The 22232-nt window shown below is 40.4% G+C and overlaps 1 protein-coding gene across 11 annotated transcripts in view; it reads left to right on the top strand.

Moving 5' to 3' along the window:
• The window catches only part of ryr2a (ryanodine receptor 2a (cardiac)), a 330466-nt gene that overhangs the window by 201557 nt on the left and 106677 nt on the right, over positions 1 to 22232 (top strand). For all 11 annotated transcript variants that reach the window (XM_086195802.1, XM_086195797.1, XM_086195796.1 and 8 more), the window contains 13 exons: positions 1005 to 1065; positions 2652 to 2890; positions 3207 to 3288; positions 3866 to 3996; positions 6604 to 6731; positions 6941 to 7133; positions 7626 to 7708; positions 9989 to 10146; positions 10373 to 10460; positions 16656 to 16748; positions 17221 to 17391; positions 18884 to 18943; positions 21104 to 21238. In XM_086195802.1, the coding sequence (XP_086051928.1) occupies positions 1005 to 1065; positions 2652 to 2890; positions 3207 to 3288; positions 3866 to 3996; positions 6604 to 6731; positions 6941 to 7133; positions 7626 to 7708; positions 9989 to 10146; positions 10373 to 10460; positions 16656 to 16748; positions 17221 to 17391; positions 18884 to 18943; positions 21104 to 21238 (1622 nt within the window). The remainder of the gene's footprint in view (positions 1 to 1004; positions 1066 to 2651; positions 2891 to 3206; positions 3289 to 3865; positions 3997 to 6603; positions 6732 to 6940; positions 7134 to 7625; positions 7709 to 9988; positions 10147 to 10372; positions 10461 to 16655; positions 16749 to 17220; positions 17392 to 18883; positions 18944 to 21103; positions 21239 to 22232) is intronic.

Genomic DNA, 22232 nt, shown 5'->3' with positions numbered 1-22232 from the left:
TCTTCCTGTAGTGTGTTCCTGCACTTTAAGTACCGCTCAAATCAGCAAAAGTTTCAGTGAGATTTGCCTGGAGCTCTCTGATTTTTGTAGAGCAAATATACCTTTTCCGTCACAGCAGTTTGAGTGTTGGTGCATAATCTTGAGCCATCCATCAATTTTACAGCCAAACTGGTTCCACAATCCATAGCAACACTAATACTTTTCAGGTCTAGTACCATTTCTACTTAAGTCAGGCATTGGGGGACATATAACTTGCAAGTCCAGATAAACATGTACCTCTCTTGTTGAACCTATTTGACATCAAAAGCAGTCACAACCAGCAGCAAAAATGCTCTGGAATTATTTTGTTTGGATGCCAAGGTAGGCTTGCAAAGCTGACACCAGATAATGTAGTCTGACTTTGTTGTTGTCTTTACTGTGAAAATGCAGTTGTGTATGGACATAAACACTGATGAAACTGATAATTTTATTTTGAAGACTCACAAATTTACAACTCAAAAGCACCACTGCAGAACTACAATCACACTAGGTTTTCACTTCGACACTTTCACTTTGACAGTGGTGAAAAGTTTGCTCCATAGCAATCTGCCTGCTCCAGTCTTTTCTCATAAAATAGGTGTACCTTGTTACTTGAATCCTAATAAAAGTGGAAAAATGTTTGGGAAAAATCAACATGTTAATGCTGGCTTTACTGGTTTCAAGCATATTGATGTTCAACAGTTAATTTTCAGTGCTGTTAACAGCTTAGAAATGAATTGAATTCAAATGCTTGAGGCCTAACATTAACAAGTTTTGACTCGAAGGAACATCCTTTTTCTTTGAATTTATTGTCTCTTAATCTGTGATATTTATTAAGGTACATACTTGGAATGTGATATATATTTCCCCAAAGTAGTAGCTTTTACTGGTTTGAACAGGTAGACATAGCTGTGTTCCCAATGCCAAACTACCTGTAAAGATTTTACAGGTTTTTCTGTTTATCATGTGATCTTCTCTGCATCTAGGCAACAATGCCACATCTTTTGTCAACTGTCTGCAAATACTAGGACAAAGCCTAGATGCCAGGTAAGAACAGAGATGAACTGTTACATATTCATTCCCCTTGGCATAAAACCAGGCTAAGATCAGATTGTCTTTTTGTTCATGTCATTGTCAGTGGACATAAAGTTGTGCATGTTGTCACAAGTTCTATTGTACTTGGGACTTTGATATAATTAACTTTTGACATGTAAAGATACAATAGATGAGTCAAAACTTGAAATTCCAAAGTCAGCCTGATAGCAGAACAGATATGGTAGTACATTGAGAAGTTTAGCTGAATAAGCTGTTCATAATGTTTTAATTTGTGTTGTTAAATGTTTGTCTGTTGAGTTTATTTGTGATTGACCTATCCTTGCAAGGTCCTCTCATCTCTTCTTAATGTGTGTCTGTGTGCTTGTAATGAACCCTCCCCACACCACAACACTTCATAAGAATACCTCAGTTTAGCTTCAATGAATACTAGTTTGGGCAGTAGAAAATGGTATCAAGTCATCAAATTCTTTTCTCCAAACCTGTCTTTGCCTGCATTATTAGTTCTTATAATTAAGTTATGATAAAGAGTATTTGATTATTTTTAACACCACTTTGGGTTGCACCCAACATTTTAGTAAAAAAAATGATTCTTACTGGGGAAAGTGATTTGACACAGCATCTCAAAAGCTTTTCAACAAGAATTTGGGTTAACAAAACACTTCTTCATGACAAGAAGAGCAAATGATGCCAATAAACGTGGCCAGAGGTTCTTCTTTGTTCCACAACTGTGTATCTCCCTCAGCTTTACCCTAAATCCTCCCATTGATTTATATATGTGAGGAAAAGTTGCACCTGTCTAAAAGGTCCTCTAATATGTTACTAAATCTGGTGCTGTATGACATTACCATATACTTCCTACATACATTATGATTTCAGTCTCTGCAGCGAACGGCTATGTTTTATGTGGATGCCCAAAATGTTGCAAAAGTTCTTGCAAGTCAGTTAAGGTGTTGGCTTTAAAGTGACATATCCTTTGACGGCTGTCATTTTTTTCCCTTTGTTTTGTATTTGTGTTTGTTCAGAGGTCAAACAGAGTGAGTGTACAATGTGTACTCAGAATACTGAGAATATAATTAATATCTCAGTATTTGAAAATCCAAAGCCATTCCTCTCAAAGTGTTGATTCAAAAAAGAATGCTGTGACCTGTAGCTGTCTTCCTGTCCTCTTATTGGGGACGTGGAGGTTTAGTGTTAGCTGCTTTATTATGAAAAAGTGCCATCTATATTGATTCTGACAGTTCTCAACTTTTATTCGATACGATTGATTTGTCTCTTGTTAGTTTTTGAGATAATATTTAATGTGGGCATTTCATTTCGAAGAAGAAGGCTTAAAATAGGTGTAAGAAGTTAATGTGATCTTGTGCTGAAATTTGACTTAAGCTTTGGCCTCTCAAAGTGCTTTAGCTGGACGTTATGCTGCTGTAACATTAACTTTTAATTTTGTTATTCTTAAACATGTCTTTACCATCTGTGTTGAAATTAATTATATTAGTAGATCTTTTTTACTATATTGTTGTAGTTGGTTGAATGACACCTCTTTGTAAAGAAAATGATGGAAGACTCTCACCATATATCAGGACAGTTATGAAGACTGGTCTGGAGACAGTTAAAGTGGCACTGCGGTCATACTTCGACAGTGCTGCAGAGGATTTGGAGAAGACTCAGGCCAACCTCAAGCTTGGCCAGTTCACTCACAGCAGAGACCAACCTCGCGGTGTAACTCAGATCATCAACTACACGACATTTGCCCTGCTGCCTGTCCTCTCCTCCCTATTTGAACACATCGGACAGAACATGTTTGGAGAAGATCTCATATGTATGTACATATGTGAGATTGGCTTTTTTGTATGGCTCATATTTATATGCTTGATTGAGGATGAAAGCGCAACTTGTAGATCAGGTCAGCGTTTGGAATACTTCATCACTTAATATAACTTAAATATTCACGCAATACAGTTAAATAACTATCAGAAGATAATATCAGAATCTCAGTTTGAAAGGGATTTCTTGTCATATTCAGATGGAAAATGGATAATGTGGCAATACTGGGAATCATTAGGAATTATTTTTCCATGAAAAGTTAAAAAAAGAATGCTGAAATATCCTTTTTTGTGGTTGCTATTCTCGCTCAGTGGATGATGTCCAGGTTTCCTGCTATAGAATCCTCAACAGCCTCTACTTTCTGGGAACCAACAAAAGCATCTATGTGGAGAGGTACAGTATAAACCACAGCACACAGTAGTGATTATTTTGTTTTTATTCTATATTCTTCCTTTACATAATACCGTTGTAGGAAGGCATTACAATGCGATTGGAGTTCTATGGCTGCACATTTTTTTGAAGATTTTATAATTGTATACATGTATATTTTGACTGATATTCCAATTAGAAATGTTAATTTTGACATTACTCCTCTCATATTCCTTAAAAACACATTACAGTGAAGATAGTGTAAATCAGTATCAAAAAATAATTGTTCTTAAGTCTGTAGAAGAAGATGATGATCATGATGTGTAAACAGGGAATCTCTGCAGCGCCACAGTATTTAAATAAAAATGGTACCAAATAGGCCTTTAACAAATATTACACCTACCAGCAATTTGAGAATTGAAGGTTACATTGTGATTAATTGTACCACCTTAATCTGAAATATTATGACAATTGAATATTTGTCTGTAGAAAGTGCATTTCTTTTACAGATGTTGGCCAAGACTAGATGTGAGTTACTTTATGAAATGGAATGGATGCTAAAATAAGTGCAATTTTTCCTTTTCTGTTCTATCCTCTCCAGACAGCGTCCGGCATTAGGGAAGTGTTTAGCTGCTTTCTCAGCAGCATTCCCTGTTGCCTTTCTAGAGCCTCACATCAATAAATTCAATAGTTACTCCATCTACAACAGCAAAGGAGCTAAAGACAGGACAGGTACTGTGAAAGGTGACATTTTTTTAATTCATAGCTTGGCTCAAATTTTCACCTACAGTATGGTTAAAACTTTCTTGGTTGTAAACATGACAAGCCTGGCATGTAACATTCATATCTTGTGAGTCCGAAAGTGTAGCTCTGCAGTTAAATTGGGATCCCCTCCTCTCTACACTTGCTATGGTAGGGCAGTGTATTTGCCTTGACAGACAAGTTCCCTCAGCCAAATGCATGCCAAATCCTTTGTGAAAATAGTGAAAGCATCTTTCCAACTGGGCAGCACGATGGTGCAGTGGTTATCACTGTTGCCTCACAGCAAGAAGGTTCTGGGTTCGACCACAGGGTCTTACTGTGTGGAGTTTGCATGTTCTACCTGTGCCTGCCTGGGTTCTCTCTGGTACTCCGGCTTCCTCTCACAGTCCAAAGACATGCAAGAGGGGACTAGGCTGATTGGATACTTGGATAGGTGTGGCTGTGAGAGTGAATGCCTGTCTATCTATATGTGTTGACCCTGCGATGGACTGGCGACACATCCATAATGTACCTCACCTCTTGCCTGAAGGCAGCTTGGATAGGCTCCAGCCCCCCTCCCGCAACCCTTGACAGGATAAGTGGGACACAATGGATGGATCTTTCCAGCTGAGAAAATTGAGTAGTGTGTAATCCCATATCCTGTTCTTATAGCTGTGTTTATTCTTTGAGTGTTAATGTCATAGTTTGTTGCTTTGAGAGTGACCTATGTCTCCTACTCATTTTGCCAGTGCCAGCATCAATGACGATACCTAATATTACTGGCACTCTTCTCTGGTTAAGGTCATATCTCACTGTCAGAAAAAGTTCATCAATATCAACAGCATCTCCTCCCCTGTCCCAAGGTTGTTCCCCTGTGCTCAATGCTTGGTCTTATACTTTTCATCCTCTCCATGCTCCCCCTTGACAACATCATCCATGATGACCTCCAGCTCTACACTGAATCCATCACCTTTGTAACCCACTCCACATTGACTAACTCCTTGACTAAAATTAACAAATTGAACATCATCATCAGTCCCAAATCCCTCATCAAAGCACTCCATCGACTGCCTCAACAATAACAACACAACTGTCTCCCTCCCTGCACATGCACAAAGCCATCTTTCCTTTCAATACGACATTGATCAAAAGAACTGCCTCTCCCTATCTGCTGCTGAAACCTTAATTTGTACATTCATTACATCCGGATTCGACTAATCCAATAGCGTTCTTTATTGGACATCTTCCCAAGTCCTAAACTCAACTCAAATACATTCATGGCTCTGCTACTGACCCCATCCACTCCCATTCCTGAGAACACATCACCCCTGTCCTGTACAGTTCCAGTGGATCCCTGTCCCACAAGGTATCCATTCCAATGTCCTCCTCCAGGCTCCCTCTTACTCCACTGACCTGCTCCACTACCACACTCCATCCTACAGACTCTGCTCCTACAATGGCAACCAAAGGTCTCTACCATACACAACAACGAATGGACCTGGGGCAACCGACCCTTCTTCCTAACTGTTCCCCTTCCTTGAGCGCGCGCATGCACGCGCGCACACACACACACACACACACAAACCAACCTGTCCAAGTTTGTTATCTAAACCCACTTTTTGGAACTCCTTTTAATGTGTAATTGTTATCAGTAGTGTAACTAGTATCAATGACATTAAAACATCAAACCTGAGTGGTCGTTGTCGTCCTCTGCTTATCCGGTTGGTCCGGGTCGCAGGGGCAGCAGCCTCAGCAAGGAAGCACAGACTGCCCTCTCCTCAGTCACTTCCACCAGCTATTCCGGGGGAATCCCAAGCCGTTCCCAGGTCAGCCGAGAAATATATCCCTCCAGGGTGTCCTGGGTCGGCCTCAAGGCCTCCTCCAGTTGGGCATGCCTGAACATCTCCGAGGGAGGCGTCCAGGTGGCATCCTCACCAGATGCCCAAACCACCTCAACTGACTCCTCGACATGGAGGAGCAGCAGCTCTACTCTGAGTCCTTCCTGAATGTCTGACCTTTTCCCCCTATCTCTAAAGGAGAGCCCAGCCACCCTGCGGAAGAAACTCATTTCAGCTGCTTGCATCTTATTCTTTCGGTCCAACATTTTTCAACTTTCCTGCGAAGACGTGTGACTTTTTTGCAATGAAAATGGGGGGGATGATGAAATTATGCACACCCTGCATATTGTGCATATTGTGCGCCAGTGCAGTGTCTTTGAAAAAATGCAGGCCCTGGATAAACGTGCAGATTTGGTTGATTATGCATCGAATTATGTGATTGCATAATTTTGTTTGTCTGGAGGGACTGCATTTTGCACATGCCAAGACAGTATGTGTTATATTGCAAAGCTTCAAGTCGATTTAATTTACTGAAGTTATCCCTTCGCGGCTGAGCATTGCTAAACCTCTCTGATCCAATCTCTGAGATCGTGATTGACTCATGTTATGCATCTGTATCTTACAATTTGTGCTGTTCCTGCCATGCAACAAACTTGCCACTGGTTGTCAGACAAATGATAAGAAAACATTTTATTTAATGAACTCAATATTTTTTTTTTGTCTTTGGTATCAAATGTATTTTTTTCTCCCTGCCCTCTAGTTTTAGGTCTTCCAGGACAGGTTGGACAGGTTTGCCCTTTGATCCCAAATTTGGAGAAGTCTCTGCAGGAGATTACTGAACTGGCAGAGTCTGGCATGAGATACACTCAGATGCCTCATGTCATGGAGGTAGACTAGCTTTTTAACTATTATTTTAACCTTGTTGCATAAACTTCTGTCAGATTTTTATGTGATTGGTTTGTTCTTTGTCGGCATTAGTAGACAATGTTATACAAAGGTACCAGGCTACTTTTCACCCAGGGGTGTGGCTTGAGCAAACTGATACTGAAGCCATTCGAAAATGACACGTATGTATTTGTATTTTTTGTTTTGTGCAGGTGGTATTGCCAGTTTTGTGCAGCTACGTGTCTCACTGGTGGGAGCATGGACCACAGAGCAACCTAGACAAGGCTGACAGCTGCTGTACATCTGTGACCTCTGAACATATGAACACTCTGCTAGGAAACATCCTGAAGATCATCTACAATAACTTAGGTGTCGATGAGGGAGCCTGGATGAAAAGATTGGCTGGTAAACACATGAACAATCTTTCAGGTCTTTCAGTTTTTTTTGTGTGTGTAAGGGACAAAGGACACCAAGTTTATAGATGTGTTTAACTTTTAAATAAACATATTTAAATAATAATCTAGGTAATGCTAAATAATTATTTGTGTGTGTGTGTGTGTGTGTGTCTGTGCTTCTGTGTTTGGGGGATGCCTTTTTATAACCCTTCTGGAGACCTTTTCTAGTATAAACACTACACTTGGGACCTTTCTTAATGTGTCAAAATGAAATTTCTGAGTTCCTTGTTAAGGTCAGGGCTAAGGTGTGAATTGAGGTGGGGGTTAGGTTCAGATAAAAAGGTTGGCTGCCCATATGAATGGAAGTCAATGGAATGTCCTAACAAGGGTAACCGCACAAACATATGTCTCTGTGTTAAGACTGACATCGCATGGACCACATTCATGGTGTGTTTGACTTGATGTGTGCAAGAAGCGTAACATATTTCTTTCCCTTTGTCAGTCTTCTCTCAGCCGATTATCAGCAAAGCCAAAGCTGAGCTGCTCAAGACACACTTCTTGCCTTTGATGGAGAAGCTCAAAAAAGTGAGTTTGTGGCTTAACACTTTCCACTTGTCCTGGTAATGGTGTACAAATCATGGTTACAGTGCTGCAAATTAATGCAAGCTTGTATAATCTCTTAAATTTTTTTTTTCATATTCTCACAGTTTTGAGTGAAATTTTACATGGTATTTTACTCTTTAACTTAATGTCCTCCACAAGGTAAAAATTAGTAGAAAACTGATGCGCTGTGGCTGCTCACAAGTCAGGAAAGGGCTGTAAGGCCATATCTAAATTTTTTTCAAGTTCCCCTGGCTACAGTGCAACACATTATTAAAAAAATACAAGTTGTTCTGCACTGTGGAACATCTCAGATGATGTGGACGGACGTGCAGCTGCCTCATGGTTAACCCCACACATTCAAGAGATATTGTAGTCTGGATGAGTCAGATGCGCCCTTTTAGGTGTGTGGTATTTTCCGTTGCCAGACTTTGATGTGTTCTGGCTTCATTAGATACCAGCATGTAACATAGCAACAAAAAGTAATAAAATTTGTGTTTGGAAGGTTATTTATTTGTTGTAACAATGCTTAAACCCTAACCAATCAATATTATTATTATTATCAATGTTTATTTTCCTTTTAAATGGTCCTGCATCTGTAAGGAACATGCATTTGTGGGATGAGCGGCAAAGCTGAGTATGTGAGTTGCGTCCATGAAAAATTTGCTCTTGTTTAGTGTTTGGTGGATTGGATAATTGAAGTTTGAAAAAACAATGTATCAATTTTAAAAGCAGGAGCCTCAGTAGCGTGTGGAACAACCGTACACAGCCACAACAGCCTGGCACCTCCTCCTCATGCTGGTCACCATCCTGGCCATACACTTCTGTGGGATGGCATCCCATTCTTCAACCAGTATTTGTCGCAAGTCAGCATGAACAGCACACCCAAGCTCATCCCACAAGTGTTCAATGGGGTTGAGGTCAGGACTGCTGGCAGGCCATTCCATCCTCTCCACTCCAGAATTCTGGAAGTAGTCTCTGATAAATCCTGCTTTGGGGGGGTACATTGTCATCTTGGAGGATAGAGTTTGTTCCCAGACTGTGGATATATCGGATTTCTACTGGTTGCAAAATCTCAACAGCAAAAATAAGATGGGGCAAATGTTTCATGGATGCAACCCACGTAATCAGCTCTGCTGCTCATCCAACAAATGCATGTTCCTTGCAAATGTGGCACCATTTAAAAGGGAAATACTGTAAACAGGTTTTCCAACAGTATAAGGTTTATTGCCAAGAAGCACTGTTAAAACAAACAAATAATCTTCCAAACACAAATTTACTTTTTGTTGCTATGTTTATTGTAGTGAATAATTTATTGTGAGTTGCCATGGTTTCTCATGTCCTTTGGTCAGATTTCTCCCAGTTGTAGCACAATCCTGACATTTAGTTAATTTCCTTTTTGGAGGAAAAATAAAATGGCAAATTCCTCAAAGACACAACAACATCTTGCAGATCTTTTTTGATATACAGTAACATGTTCAAGTAAGGTCAACATGTGCTTTGACAGCAGAAAAAAGTTGATCAAAGGCCAAAGTTGTAGTTGCCCTGCAACCTTCACACACATATAATTTCACAGAATTTTTAAAAAATGTTTCCTCCTCAAACATTATTTTAATGCAATCTTTTCAGTGCTTTTTCCCCTTCTTTCTCGTAAGAGTTTGAATTCGGAGAAGTGCTATCAATTTTAAATTCAGCTCATGATTCATGTCTTCTTTTTATCACAATAGTTCATCCCCTTCAAGTCAGTCAAAGGTTTGCAATATATGGTTGATGATAAAATTTATTCACAAAAAAGACACAAAAATACATAAAAACGTAAAATTTTCAAAGGACAAACACAAATATTCCCAGAAGTTCTTGCAAATTGAAAATTCCAACAATATACCTCACGTTCCACAAAAGCGACACTAAGACTGCGTGATCCAGTGTAATACTGTAGACTTAGATGCACTTTGTAACAGAAAAAATAAAGTGGAGGCCTTAACAGGGCAGCAAGTACAACCAAACAAATACAAATAACATCGACCTTTTCAGAAAAGCCTTATAGCTGTGGGTATAAATGTCTTCCAAAAATGCTCATGGGAGCATTTTGGCATTCGTAATGGGCCACTGACAATGGCAGGCCATTTAACAGTTTGCCATACCTTGTAATCATACTGTTGTCATACCCTTCCAAATATGGCCACGTCTTTGCTGTTAATTTTTCCCATATCTATGAAAATTTATGTTTGCTAATTGCTTTTTTTTGACATTTTTTTTTTTTAGAAAGCAGCAGTTGTGCTGATGGATGAGGAGCAAAGTAAGGCGGAAGGGAGGGGTGAAATGTCAGAGACAGAGCTTCTCATTATGGACCAATTCACTGTACTAGTCAGAGACTTGTATGCCTTCTATCCTCTTCTCATACGGTTTGTCGACTACAACAGGTACAGCCCATTTATTTTTTTTATGACATTTTTTTATTCAGTCTTACAAATACAATTACTGCCCTGCATGAGCTGTGTTCTTTTAATTAAATTGATATTAATACAAATAAATTATATATTTACTGTATTTTGGAGGATGATACAGTATAATCAGTTCTCATATTTTTTTCATGGCCATTCTTATGCTTGAAAAGCAATAACACTGAATGCCTTGATATACTGACAGGGCCAGATGGCTCAAAGAGTCCAACTCTGAAGCAGAGGAGCTGTTCCGAATGGTGGCTGAGGTTTTCATCTTCTGGGCCAAATCTCACGTAAGGGAATCACTTGGGTGGATGCAGATAATACATTAACCCCTTAAGCAGCACTGCCTTTTTCAGTGTTTTTGTTAAAACGCCATGCCAGCATTCAAAGCAGCACAGCTGCCACACAGTTCAAGACTCAGATGTGTTCTTGGTCTCTTTGGAAAGGTAGCATTCTCAGGTGTCTTGCAGAAGTGTTCGTTTGAATCTGGGATTTACTGACAAGGAGATATAGTGGTTAGAATAAAGGGTTTTTAGTTCCGCCCAACTACTCTTTCTGATTGGTGACTATGAAAAACTAGGTCCATGACCATCTCGGGCTGAACAGACCTCACTAGTCCACAAACACAGGTCCTGACTTCCTTCAGTCCAAATCTGAAGTCAAAATGTCAAAAAAATGACCTTTATACAGCGTTTGGCACACAAAAAAGTCCTGAGTCATCAATCTGCCCTATTTAGAGACTCCAAAAGGACATCTGGATAACCAAACACAAAAACATCATATCCTTACATGTTCTTGGTCTCTAATGACAACCAACACTGGCAGGATGCAGCTTTACATGGGATTTGGATAGTTTTGGTCATTTTGGAAGAAAAATTGAGCAAATCGTCAACAGCATCAAACAACAATAAAACTGTAAGTTATCAGAAATTGTTGTGTATTCTCAATTGAAACTGAATAAGACTGACAGTAATTGTTAGGCGTTAGTGAGGCTGTTCCAGCCTCTCTCCCCCGCTCATACAGTCGGACTTACTGTAGATGAACGTGCCCCTCCCCCCTCTGACGCAGCTAATTCACACATTCCTCATGCAAATCAGGCTGCTGACTGGCTGGCAGAAGTAAAGACAAGTTAACAATAGCATTTAAAATATAGCATAGCCTATTATTTATTGTTTGTACATGAACACGCATCTGGAACTGCTGGATCAGTCCCTCATAGCTCCATTTCTGGGTCCACTCCTGCAAAAACTGCTCAACGTCTTCCTGGTCAACCGCAGGCTCCTTGTCCGGGTGTCTGAATATCTGAAAGAATATTCTGTCAACCTGCAAACCTCCATTGTAACATACCGGTATTGTTCCATTTCTTGTTTATAAGTCACATTGACCAGTTCTACTAATATTTATTTCTCAGTCTTTTTAAATTGCCCTAATGCAGGGGTCGGCAACCCATAACACTCAAAGAACCATTTTGACCCGGTTTCAACGGAAAAGACAACACTGGGAGCTGCAAACACTTTTTATATTGAAAATAATACTATATATACACACACACACACACACAATTTCCAGACTAAAAGGCGCACCTGGTTGGAAGCCGCACCAGCGAAATTTAGGTAAAAAACAAATGTGTATATATACAAGTCGCACTGAACTATAAGCCGCAGGTGTTTTAATGTTTAGTTACCATATGTAAGGGTTCGTGCACAGAGGGGATGGTCAGGAAAGAGATGGCTGTTTGGGGAAGCTTCCAATTTGTTAACATTTCCAACAAACAACAAGTTGCATTTATGCATAACTTATCATAATAGTGCGGAACATGTACCGTGCTGTGTAAACTGTACTGTATAACATGACACATTGCGTTTCAGACACACAAACTTTCACAGCATTTGAAACTTATTTACTGTGTAGAAATAAACGGTGCGCCTTCAGCGCACGTACCATAAACACAGCTTACAGCGCTCGACGAGGCTTTGCCTAATTAGTAGGGCTGCAAGTAACGACTATTTTAATAGTCAACTAGTCACGACTATTAAAACGATTAGTCGACTAATCAGATGATTATTAATTTTTTCTTTCATTTAGCATGAAGTTGATTTAATTATGTGGCAAATGATAATAAACACAAGAAAAATGGGTACAATGAAAAATACATCTTTTATTGAACATACTGCGGATTCGTACAAAAATCAAATAAAAATGTCCTGTCTAAAACCAATTAGGCCCAGTGCTTGGTCAGTAGAGACATAAATCGATAAATAAATAAACCTGTCCATTTTTTTAGGGACAGGCAAATAAATAAATCAAAATCAAGTAAACATTTTTATTGCGAAAATATGCTTATAAAATGTACAATGTATGTCATAAAAACCGTATTGGCTTAAATGTGACTTAAATCTCACCGAGGCGAGTCAGACTCCGTTTCGTTCAACTGCCCGACGAGCTTCTTTAAATGTTCCTGCATCACCGAGGTACTGCCATGACACCAAGGTCTGCTTTGCAAACTTCCCAAGTAGTCCTTTTATTCGTCGTATCCAGGCTAAAATGTTCCCAAACTTTCGAAGTTTTGGTGCGTGTACCTGATGTTGACGCCGCCATTTCTGTATGTTACCGTTCAGAGACAGAGACGCTATTGCGCATGCGCGACTCTCGGCAGAGATTATTATCAAGTGTGATGCCTCACTCTGTTGGAAAAACGCGTCTGGCGACATTAGTCGACAATGGAATTTATTGTTGACTATTTCTTTTATCGATTTATGTCGACAACGTCGACTAATCGTTGCAGCGCTACTAATTAAGTGTTTTTTTAAAAGTGCCTGTAACACAGCAGTAGGCCTAAAGGTGCAGTAACTTCTGTTTAAAATATAACCAGCCTACCAGAAACCGCCAGCCGCACTGTTGTATAAACCACAGCGTTCAAAGCAGGGGGAAAAAGTAGCGGTTTATAGTCCAGAAATATATATAAATTTATTTTAATATTTCGAGATCACAATAATCTTACAATTTACAACTACAGTTAAACAAATGAACAAACACAAAGAAAATACTTTGTTCAGATATTGCGCAGTTTCGGTGTCGCTTGGCTTTCCGCGCATGTTGGCTGCCTGCTGACACGTCGAGTGCTGTCAAACGTCTCTGAAGAAGGTGAATGCTGATCACCGAAATTGCACAAGGTCTGAAGAAAGAAGTTAAAAACTTTGACTTAATAAGAAGACATGATACACGTTTTTGAGACAAATAACATACACTTCAATCGGACACTTATAATTTATTTTCCCAAGTCATGCAGAGCCGCAACATAAGGATGAAAGAGCTGCATGCGGCTCCAGAGCCACGGGTTGCTGACCCCTGCCCTAATGAATCAGCTTTGCTCAAATTGATTTTCTACAGGAAAAACAATTTGATTCTCATTTGAATGTCAAAAAATATTTCAGAAGCTTAATGTTTCACTCTTTTTCCATGGACCATTCCCTTGGGATAAAGGTTCCTCTGTCCTGTCAAGTTTGTAATTAAAGCTTAAAGATCTGCTGGGTAGTATTCCAAGAGCTTGCTTTTATGGGGAGGTTTATGTACTACTAAGAACATGGAAGCTGGGTTGTCCGGAGAGCCTGTTCTCTCTGTATGGTCTGCCTATGGGCAAATTGGTCTCAGGCAAGAAGTCAGACTAAGGAAGGTTAATAACCCCACGGGAAAAAAAAGGAAGAGGAGCCCTAAAGCCATACCGAGAGGAAGCCAGGGGACCTCATCTGGAGTCAAGCCAGAGGGAGAACACAGCAGTGAGTGCTTGGTGGGTGGGTTAGCCATGAGCCCAGCCTGGCACAGCCTAAAAGCTACGTGACTGCTATGCTGCCCCTGAAAAGCCACCATCTCTAGGGAGAACCACTGGGGTTGGTTATGCTACCAGAAATGAGGCAATGTATGCAGGAAGCCTAGACAGACAAGATCCGTGTGGTGAGCTCTGGGCATATTGAATGTCACCTCTTTGGGGGGAAGGTGCCTGGTGGGGCACTACTGGTTATACCTGTTGGGGCTTATCTACATTCATAGCCTCCACTCTGGAACCAAACTACTAGATTGGGGTTGGACTCGGTTCTCTGGACTGTTGTGAGGTTGCAGGTGGGTGTGGGGATACTCACAAGTCCTGGGTTGAATGTTGAATATTTTGGAGTATACCCAGATGAGAGGGTCACTACCCTATGCCTGGGGGAAAAGGACTGTTGTATTTGTTTATGTTTATGCACTGGTGCTTATTTACTGAACAGCAGTTGAGAGTCTTCTCATGGCCTTTGTGGAAAGTCTGATTGGGATCTTGCACAGGGCTCCTGAAGGGTACTCCAGAGTAGTCCCTAGGAGCTTCAACCATCATATGGACAGTGACAGAGACAATTGACGGGCTTAATTGAAAGGAAAGACCTCCCTGATCTGAACCTAAGTTATGTTTTGACATTGCAATTCTATGTGAGTCACGGATTGTCCATCATGAACAAGATGTTGCTCATCAAGGTACTTGGTACCTTTCACAGAACTTGTGGCCAAAGGTTGATGATTGATTTTTAGTTATTGGATCATCTGACCATAGGCTATATTTCTTGGGTGATGAGAGGGGCAGAGTGGTCAACTAATCATCATCTTGTGGTGAGGTGGATCAAATGGCCAGGGAAGCCTGTGGATTGACCTGAAAAGCCCAAACCTGCAGTGTGGATGAATTGGGAAAGTCTGGAGAAGCGTCCAGTTTGGATGGCCTTTAATTTGCAGCTCTGATGGAGCTTTTCGGACATCCTTGTGGAGGGACATCAAAATAAAGTGGTTCATGTTTAGAGCTTTCATTACTGAAGTTGTGGCCACAAGGCCATCACCCTGAAACCTGCTTGTTACCAGTGGTCATGGAAGACATCTAACGGAAGGAGGCCGCCTTCCAAAATTCATCAAACTGGTTCTGCTCACTTTTTCTTTATTTTTAAGGCCACTAGGCTAACTTTTGCTTACTTCAAGCTGTCTTCTCGTCGGTTTGCGGACTTGCTGAAAGTGGTTGATTGCGTCCATGCAGAAGAGTTCAAAGTTAGACGCTGTCCAGCAATTGTGAAACACGAAACAAAGCAGCAAAAACATGAGAAGTTGAGGAAAATACAGAGATAAAAACACATCTATGTATATGCAAGTATTTCCGTATGAGTAATGCCAGTGACCTCACACGTGATTGGACGATGGCCAGGAGGGTTATTAGCCTCCTCCAATCACAGGTTAGGTCATTATTACACCGGAGGAACTCACAAAAAGAGCTCATAGTGAGATTAGCATTATGAAATAGTTTTAACCCAAAACAGTGTTTATTTTGTCAGTTGAACGATGGAAGTCACGAGACCAATGAAAAGGCCTCAGTGCTTCCGTGAACATGGCGACAGTGAATTGAACACTGTACTTTGAGCACAGAAAGCGCTATCTTAAAAATGGAGTTTGGGAGAAAAAATAATCTGCTTACTTTCATAAATAGATCAATTCAAGCTAAAATTTAAGAGCCTATAGTTGGGCTATCCTGAACCTCATTTATTCATACCAGAGATTTTTTTTTTTTAAAGAAAAGTCTCCTCTTTGAATTTGCTGTATTTTCATTCAAAAAGTCCTGTAAAAAATATATTAAGTCCTACAGCAGACTATAATGGTTATCACACATCTCATTAGCAATTACTTAAACAGAGGGGAGAATGCTCAGGACTCTGCTGTATAGCATAATAGCATAAATGGTATGGAGCCTCCTCCAGAATTAGGGGAGAGGGGTCATGGGCCAAGCAAGGCCCAGGTAAACTTTTCTGTGCCGCAAATTGCTGTAAATTCCTGCAAACCTGAACTTGCATGACAATTTACAGTGCCACATACTGATGAAAATCCTACTTTTCATGCACTGAATGTTGGCAAACTTCAAAAGCCCTGATCTCCAAGTATCTAAGAATCCTCTTGTCAGGCACTGGAAGGCGCTATAGAGTACTCCTGGCAACTAAAATGCATTGAACAAGTACTTTATCTGAAGCAGTCATTTTTCTCAACTAAAAAATGTGACTAACAGGCTAGCCTTCTTCACCAGCATGGGAAGTTGTCTCTGGCTCTCAAAATATATGAAGCAACAAAGTTTTATTTTATTCCATTTAAAACTGATCTCCACAAGAGGTTGGCTGGCGTCTCCCACAGGGAGGTGAGAAGATCAATGTTCTGTAAGGGACTGAAAGTAAGGCCCCTGCTGCTTTGCACTGAAAGGAGCAACTTTGTTTCAGGCACATCCACACCAGATGGATGCATATCCCATGCTAGCCTGGGAATGTCAAATACCTTGAAGGATCGTTGGGATTCTCAGGAACCCACCTGTGTTTTAAACATTTAACCAGCTGAGTCATTTTGTCTGATTTCTGTACTCACCGACATGTTGTCTATTTCAAACACACAGTACAACAACATGACATGAAAATGATGAATGTTCTGTATTTCCTCTGTAGAACTTCAAGAGAGAAGAACAAAATTTTGTGGTGCAGAATGAAATCAACAACATGTCCTTCCTCATCACTGACGCTAAGTGTAAGATGTCAAAGGTATGGCAAAATGGATAAAAGGTGTTTTCAGTGATTTAAATTACAATTACATTGTCAAAAGGAAAATAGATGTATGTTAGGGTCAACATTACATAAAGATGCCTGCTGCCAGTGGGACTCAACATTTGTGCTCTAGGAGACCATGAGCTTATTGCACTGGCAAGGGCCCGATACACTATGGTAGGAAAACCAACAGTAGTTGGCTAATGTATTGTAAAGATGCCTGCAAACGTACAAAGACTTGAACAGATATATATATATATATATATATATATATATATATATATATATATATATATATATATATATATATATATATAATATGACAATTTTTTTAATGAATTGAAATAAACATAGGATATTTGTAAACTACTAGTAATGATAAGATCAGCAAGTGTTTGCATGCCTTACGACTGAAAACTACATTGTTAAAAAAAAAAGTTGTCAAATGTGCTTCTGATGTTTGCCACAGGGACTAGTTTCAGACCAGGAGCGGAAGAAAATGAAGAGGAAGGGAGACCGATACTCAATGCAGACAAGTTTGATTGTTGCTACTCTGAAGCGCTTGCTGCCAGTAGGACTCAACATTTGTGCTCCAGGAGAACATGAGCTTATTGCACTGGCAAAAACCCGATTCACTCTGGTAGGAAAACCAACAGTAGCTGGCTAATGTATTGTACATATGCCTACAAACATACAAAGACTTGTACAGATGAGAATTTAATTTGTCAGAGAGCTGTATCTTGATATGATTTTATTAATCTTTATAAAGGTAATAGAATTTAAGGTTAACGTAAAAGGGCCACCACTCATTTCTTTGGATGAATTGTGAAAACCATATTCATTAGGTTCATACATAGACTGATAGAATTGAAATGAACAGGAGCAGAATTTGAAAATATTTAGAGGCAACAGTGCTTTGAATGATGGAGTGATAAACTTCCTATTAGAGATTCTTATAAAAAGCAACTTTTATGTTGTGTGATCAACTAGAGGATATATTTTCAGCAGGGCTTAGGGTGTGGCTGCACGTGGACCCCATGCAGCTCAATCATGTTAAATATATTTCAGTACCAGGACAATAAGTATCACTAACCATATCAGCACTTATAGATGGTCAAATAAGAATAATTGTTAAATTTCATCCACTCGTCCATAACCGGGGATATGTGCATCCCAACTAAACATAGAGTTTAGATTTAGACCTTAGATTACTCTGTGGCAAACGTTAGTGGTTGTGGGGCAAAAAAAAATGGTGCAGTTGATCAAGAGTGGATTACCACCTTCAGGCCTACTGGCATAGTGCTCTGGAGTGCTGATGCATGGTTCAGATGTTGTCTAGGGTGGGCTTGGATTTGGGGCTTAGGAGATGTGTTAAGGGGAGCTACCTGAAGAACTACCATGACTAGTTGCTGAACGTGGCTGGCGGAGAGGCGGGTGCATGTTCCTGAGTTGCCACTGCATGTTTAAGCTTGGCTGAGGCAGATTCGATTGGATACTTGTGTTGCTGGAGGATTCCTTCAATACGTTCATAGCTCGGGGATGTGTGTGCTCAGTCCATAACTGGCAAGATTGTACTGAAAGTGATACACACAGGACCCAAATGCAACACACTGTAAACAGTTGAAGCTTGGGTAATGACTTTTACTGTTAGAGAGCAAAAATATGTCTTCTTCCTCATGAGAATCGGGACTTGGGGACATGTTAGCTTTTCAACATGTTCTGGTAAGTATGGGATTTCAAAAGAAATTCTTCAGCTCAGTTCTTTCGTGGAAGCTTGGGGCACAGCTCACAGGGGTCAAAATCCAGAAACAGTGCAGGCAGGGAAACCGATTGTAATCTTATCACTGACAGAATGACAGGGCAACTTCTGTTTTCAAGATCAAGCAGGGAAGTCAACATGGCAGAGCACCCAACTGCCTCTAAAAAGCAGAAAAGGAAAGCTAAAGTGACAAAGGTAGTGCTTAAGGAACCCAAGGCTATGATGTTACCAAGGGTTTGACAAGAGGTGGAGGTCAAAGATGGGCAAGGACAGCAACGTGTGATCAGTCTTTTAGACAAATGAAGTAAAAAGTATTTCAGGTATCTTTTGGGGTCTGTAACATGCATTGACATTCCGTTGATCTTTTGAACAGAAAGATACAGAAGACGAAGTTCGGGAAATCATCAAGAACAATCTGCACTTACAAGGAAAGGTAAGGATTGTCAACAGAGAATATTGGGCCCCTCTAAAAGCAAATTCACGCTCCGACCGTCACTAATGGGCCTAAGTGAATACAACTTGCACTACGTTTGTATGCAATCAAAAGGTCTACATCTTATCAGTATTTCTTAAGACACTTGAGAAATCATTTAAGGATCAATCTGAAATAGTGCTAATACTGATGAAAGATATAGCCAAAAACTTTGGAACTGCAGATGGGTAATTGCATAACAGAAAATGAAGAATTTCACAAGATGCGCTGCTCACTTCTTCAAGGAGATTTTATCTAGTATATGAAAATCAGTTCTTGCCATTATTAACAGCAGCTTATATTCTGGTTTTGACCCTGCAAGTTTCAAACATGCAATAGTGCAAGCCCTGCTTAAAAAACTTGGCCTCGATCACACTATGTTAGCTAATTTCAGGCCCATCTCCAAGCTGCCATTTATCTAAAAAAAAATCATAGAGAGAATTATTCATGCTCAACTTAAATCATATCTGGATGAACATGATATTATGTAAGCCTTTTAGTCAGGGTTAAAACCCTGCACAGCACCGAGTCTGCTTTAATAAGGGTTTTTAATGACATCCTTCTGGCAAATGATTCTGGGGATTATGTGATTCTTGTCCTACTGGACTTAACTGCAACATTTGATACTTTGGACCACAATATTTTCGGAACTCAGCCGCAGCACCTTGTGGGCATTTGTGGTAGTGCTCTGGAGTGGTTTAGGTCCTATCTGGCAGACAGAACTATATGTGTAAGCCTTGCTGGTTTTGAGTCCCGCCCTGCTCCTCTGTTTTATGGGGTTCTTTAGGGCTCAATCCAAGGGCCCTTGCCGTTATCTTTGTATCTACTTCCCCTTGGTTCCATTCTTAGAAAGTATGGTATCTCTTTTCATTTTTATGCTGACGACAGCCAAATATACAGTATGTGCCACTGAAAAAGAAAGATGCCTTTTCTTTGAAACCGCTTCTAGCATGCCTCAACGACATTAATGCCTGGATGGCTTTAAACTTTTTAAAGTTCAATGAAAAAAAATAGAGGTGATGGTGTTCGGTCCCAATGGCTCTTGTGATTCCCCTCCTGTTGATTTGGGCCCCCTGGCATTGTATGTGAAGCCAACAATTTCTAACCTGGGTTTTAAAATGGAAAGTAATTTTAAATTAGATCGACAGATAAGAGAGGTTGTTAAGTCCAGCTTTTTCCATCTTAGGCAGCTGGCAAAAGTGAAGCCACTTCTTGCACGAGAGCACTTTGAGACAGTAATCATGCCTTCATCACATCTCAGCTGGATTACTGTAATGCACTTTATTATGGAGTCAGTCACTCTTCCGTTACACCTCTCCAGTTGGTCCAGAACAAGGCTGCTCATCTTTTAACTGGAAGGCGTAAGAGGGAGCACATCACTCCCATTCTGGCATACGGTGGTGCAGTGGTTAGCGCTGTCGCCTCACAGCAAGAAGGTTCTGGGTTCAAGTCCCAGCTCAGGCACGGGATCTTTCTGTATGGAGTTTGCATGCTCTCCCCATGCCTGCGTGGGTTCTCTCTGGGTACTCCGGCTTCTTCCCACTGTCCAAAGACATGCAATTGGGGACTAGACTAATTTGATACTTTAAATTTACCGTAGGTATGAATGTGAGTGTGAATGATTGTTTGTCTCTGTGTGTTGGCCCTGCGATGGACTGGTGACCTGTCCAGGGTGTACTCCGACTCTCACCCATAGCCACTTGGATAGGTTCCAGCCCCCCGCGACCCTTAACAGGAATAAGCAGAAGACAATGGATGGGATGGATGGACAATATATGCAGACGTTATAAAGAAAACAATGTTGCATTCTGAAGTTGTGAAGTGTCTTGGGAATAATTGGTCCTATTAATATTTAACGAGGCACATGTGTTCTGATGCCACAGTGAATCTCTTTGCAAAATTTGGTGCAAGGACTGAGTTGCATCACATCCACTGGGCACAAGAGTCAATTTATAACACGTCCACTTGAGAAGCCCTGACATTCTTTTAGCATTTAGAAAGTCAGTGCTGAGTTGTGGGGGAATGGCACCATTTAGTTTTCTGTGAAGCCTAATATAGTCTTTGTTTCACCTCATGATAGGCTTCCTGTGTGTGATAATTATTTTGTGTGTATCTTTACAGCTGGAGGACCCAGCTATTCGGTGGCAGATGGCCCTGTACAGAGACCTTCCTAACCACTGTGAGGTCACCTCTGACCCAGAGAAGACTGTGGAAAGGGTCCTGGACATTGCTCATGTCCTCTTTCACCTTGACCAGGTGTGTGTGTGTGCATTTTGAAGTAAGATTTTAAGTAAGTTTTTTTTATTTTATTTTATTTGGCTTTGCTCACTGTGTATTACCAGCTCTATTTTTTTAAACTGCTCACTTCATAGTGTAACACTTAACTTTTTAGGCTATGAGGGAAAGTTACATTTGTTAGCTTTCCTAAAGCGGAAAGCTCCAGGAAAGGATGAATAGTTACTTTTTCCAGGCCAACAAAAGAAAGCTACAAATGTGTCAGTTTGTTCAGGCCATTATGAAGCTGGATCAGCGGACAGCCTGAAGCTGAAGGAAAGTGCTCTTCCTTCATTACTTGGCATTATGAAAAGTCAGAAGTCCAAGTTTTAAGTAACATTTATCAGTCCTAGCTGTATTTAATTTGTGTCAGCAATTGAACAGTAGGGGGTGTAAGTAGTTTTCTGTATTTCCCGTAACTCATACCCTGGAAAAGTAAAGAGAAGGTGCTCAGCAGTGCCCGTTAGCCCCTCTGAAGTCCTCAGCATGGTGATCAATTACAGTGTAGGTGTTGGAATGAAATGTCTACGGAGAGCAAAGGAGAGTGGTAAAATATGCAGATGATTTTCGCAGGATGCAGAAAATACCAGCAAGGGAGACATAGGGAGGCACTGCGCCCCAAAGATCTACAAAGCTTTCTATGCACTCAGTGGTGTTTTGCTCTACAGTAATTCAAAAGCAATTACAAAGATCCAAAATTGAGTTTCAAAACGTTGTTTTAATCATGACTGAATTGCTACCAGCAACCACTGGGGGTTCTGACATAGGCAAGGGGTGTATCCTTTGTTCATACACTATCAGTCAAAAGTTTGGACACACTTCCCATTTACTAGTTCTTTATTTTCATGACTGATATTGTAGAATCTCACTTAGGGCAGCAAAACTATGAATGAACACATATGGAATTATGCAGTAAACAAAAAAGTGTGAAATAACTCAAAAGATGTTTCATAATTTAGATTCTTCAAAATAGCCA

This window comes from Aulostomus chinensis, chromosome 23 (genome assembly GCF_037954235.1).
Source record: "Aulostomus chinensis isolate RoL2024-O1b breed Wild chromosome 23, RoL_Achi_v1.0, whole genome shotgun sequence".
In the NCBI taxonomy this organism is placed as follows: Eukaryota; Metazoa; Chordata; class Actinopteri; order Syngnathiformes; family Aulostomidae; genus Aulostomus; species Aulostomus chinensis.
The sequence above is the reverse complement of the archived record's forward strand: the minus strand, read 5'-3'. Positions and strand labels throughout refer to the sequence as shown.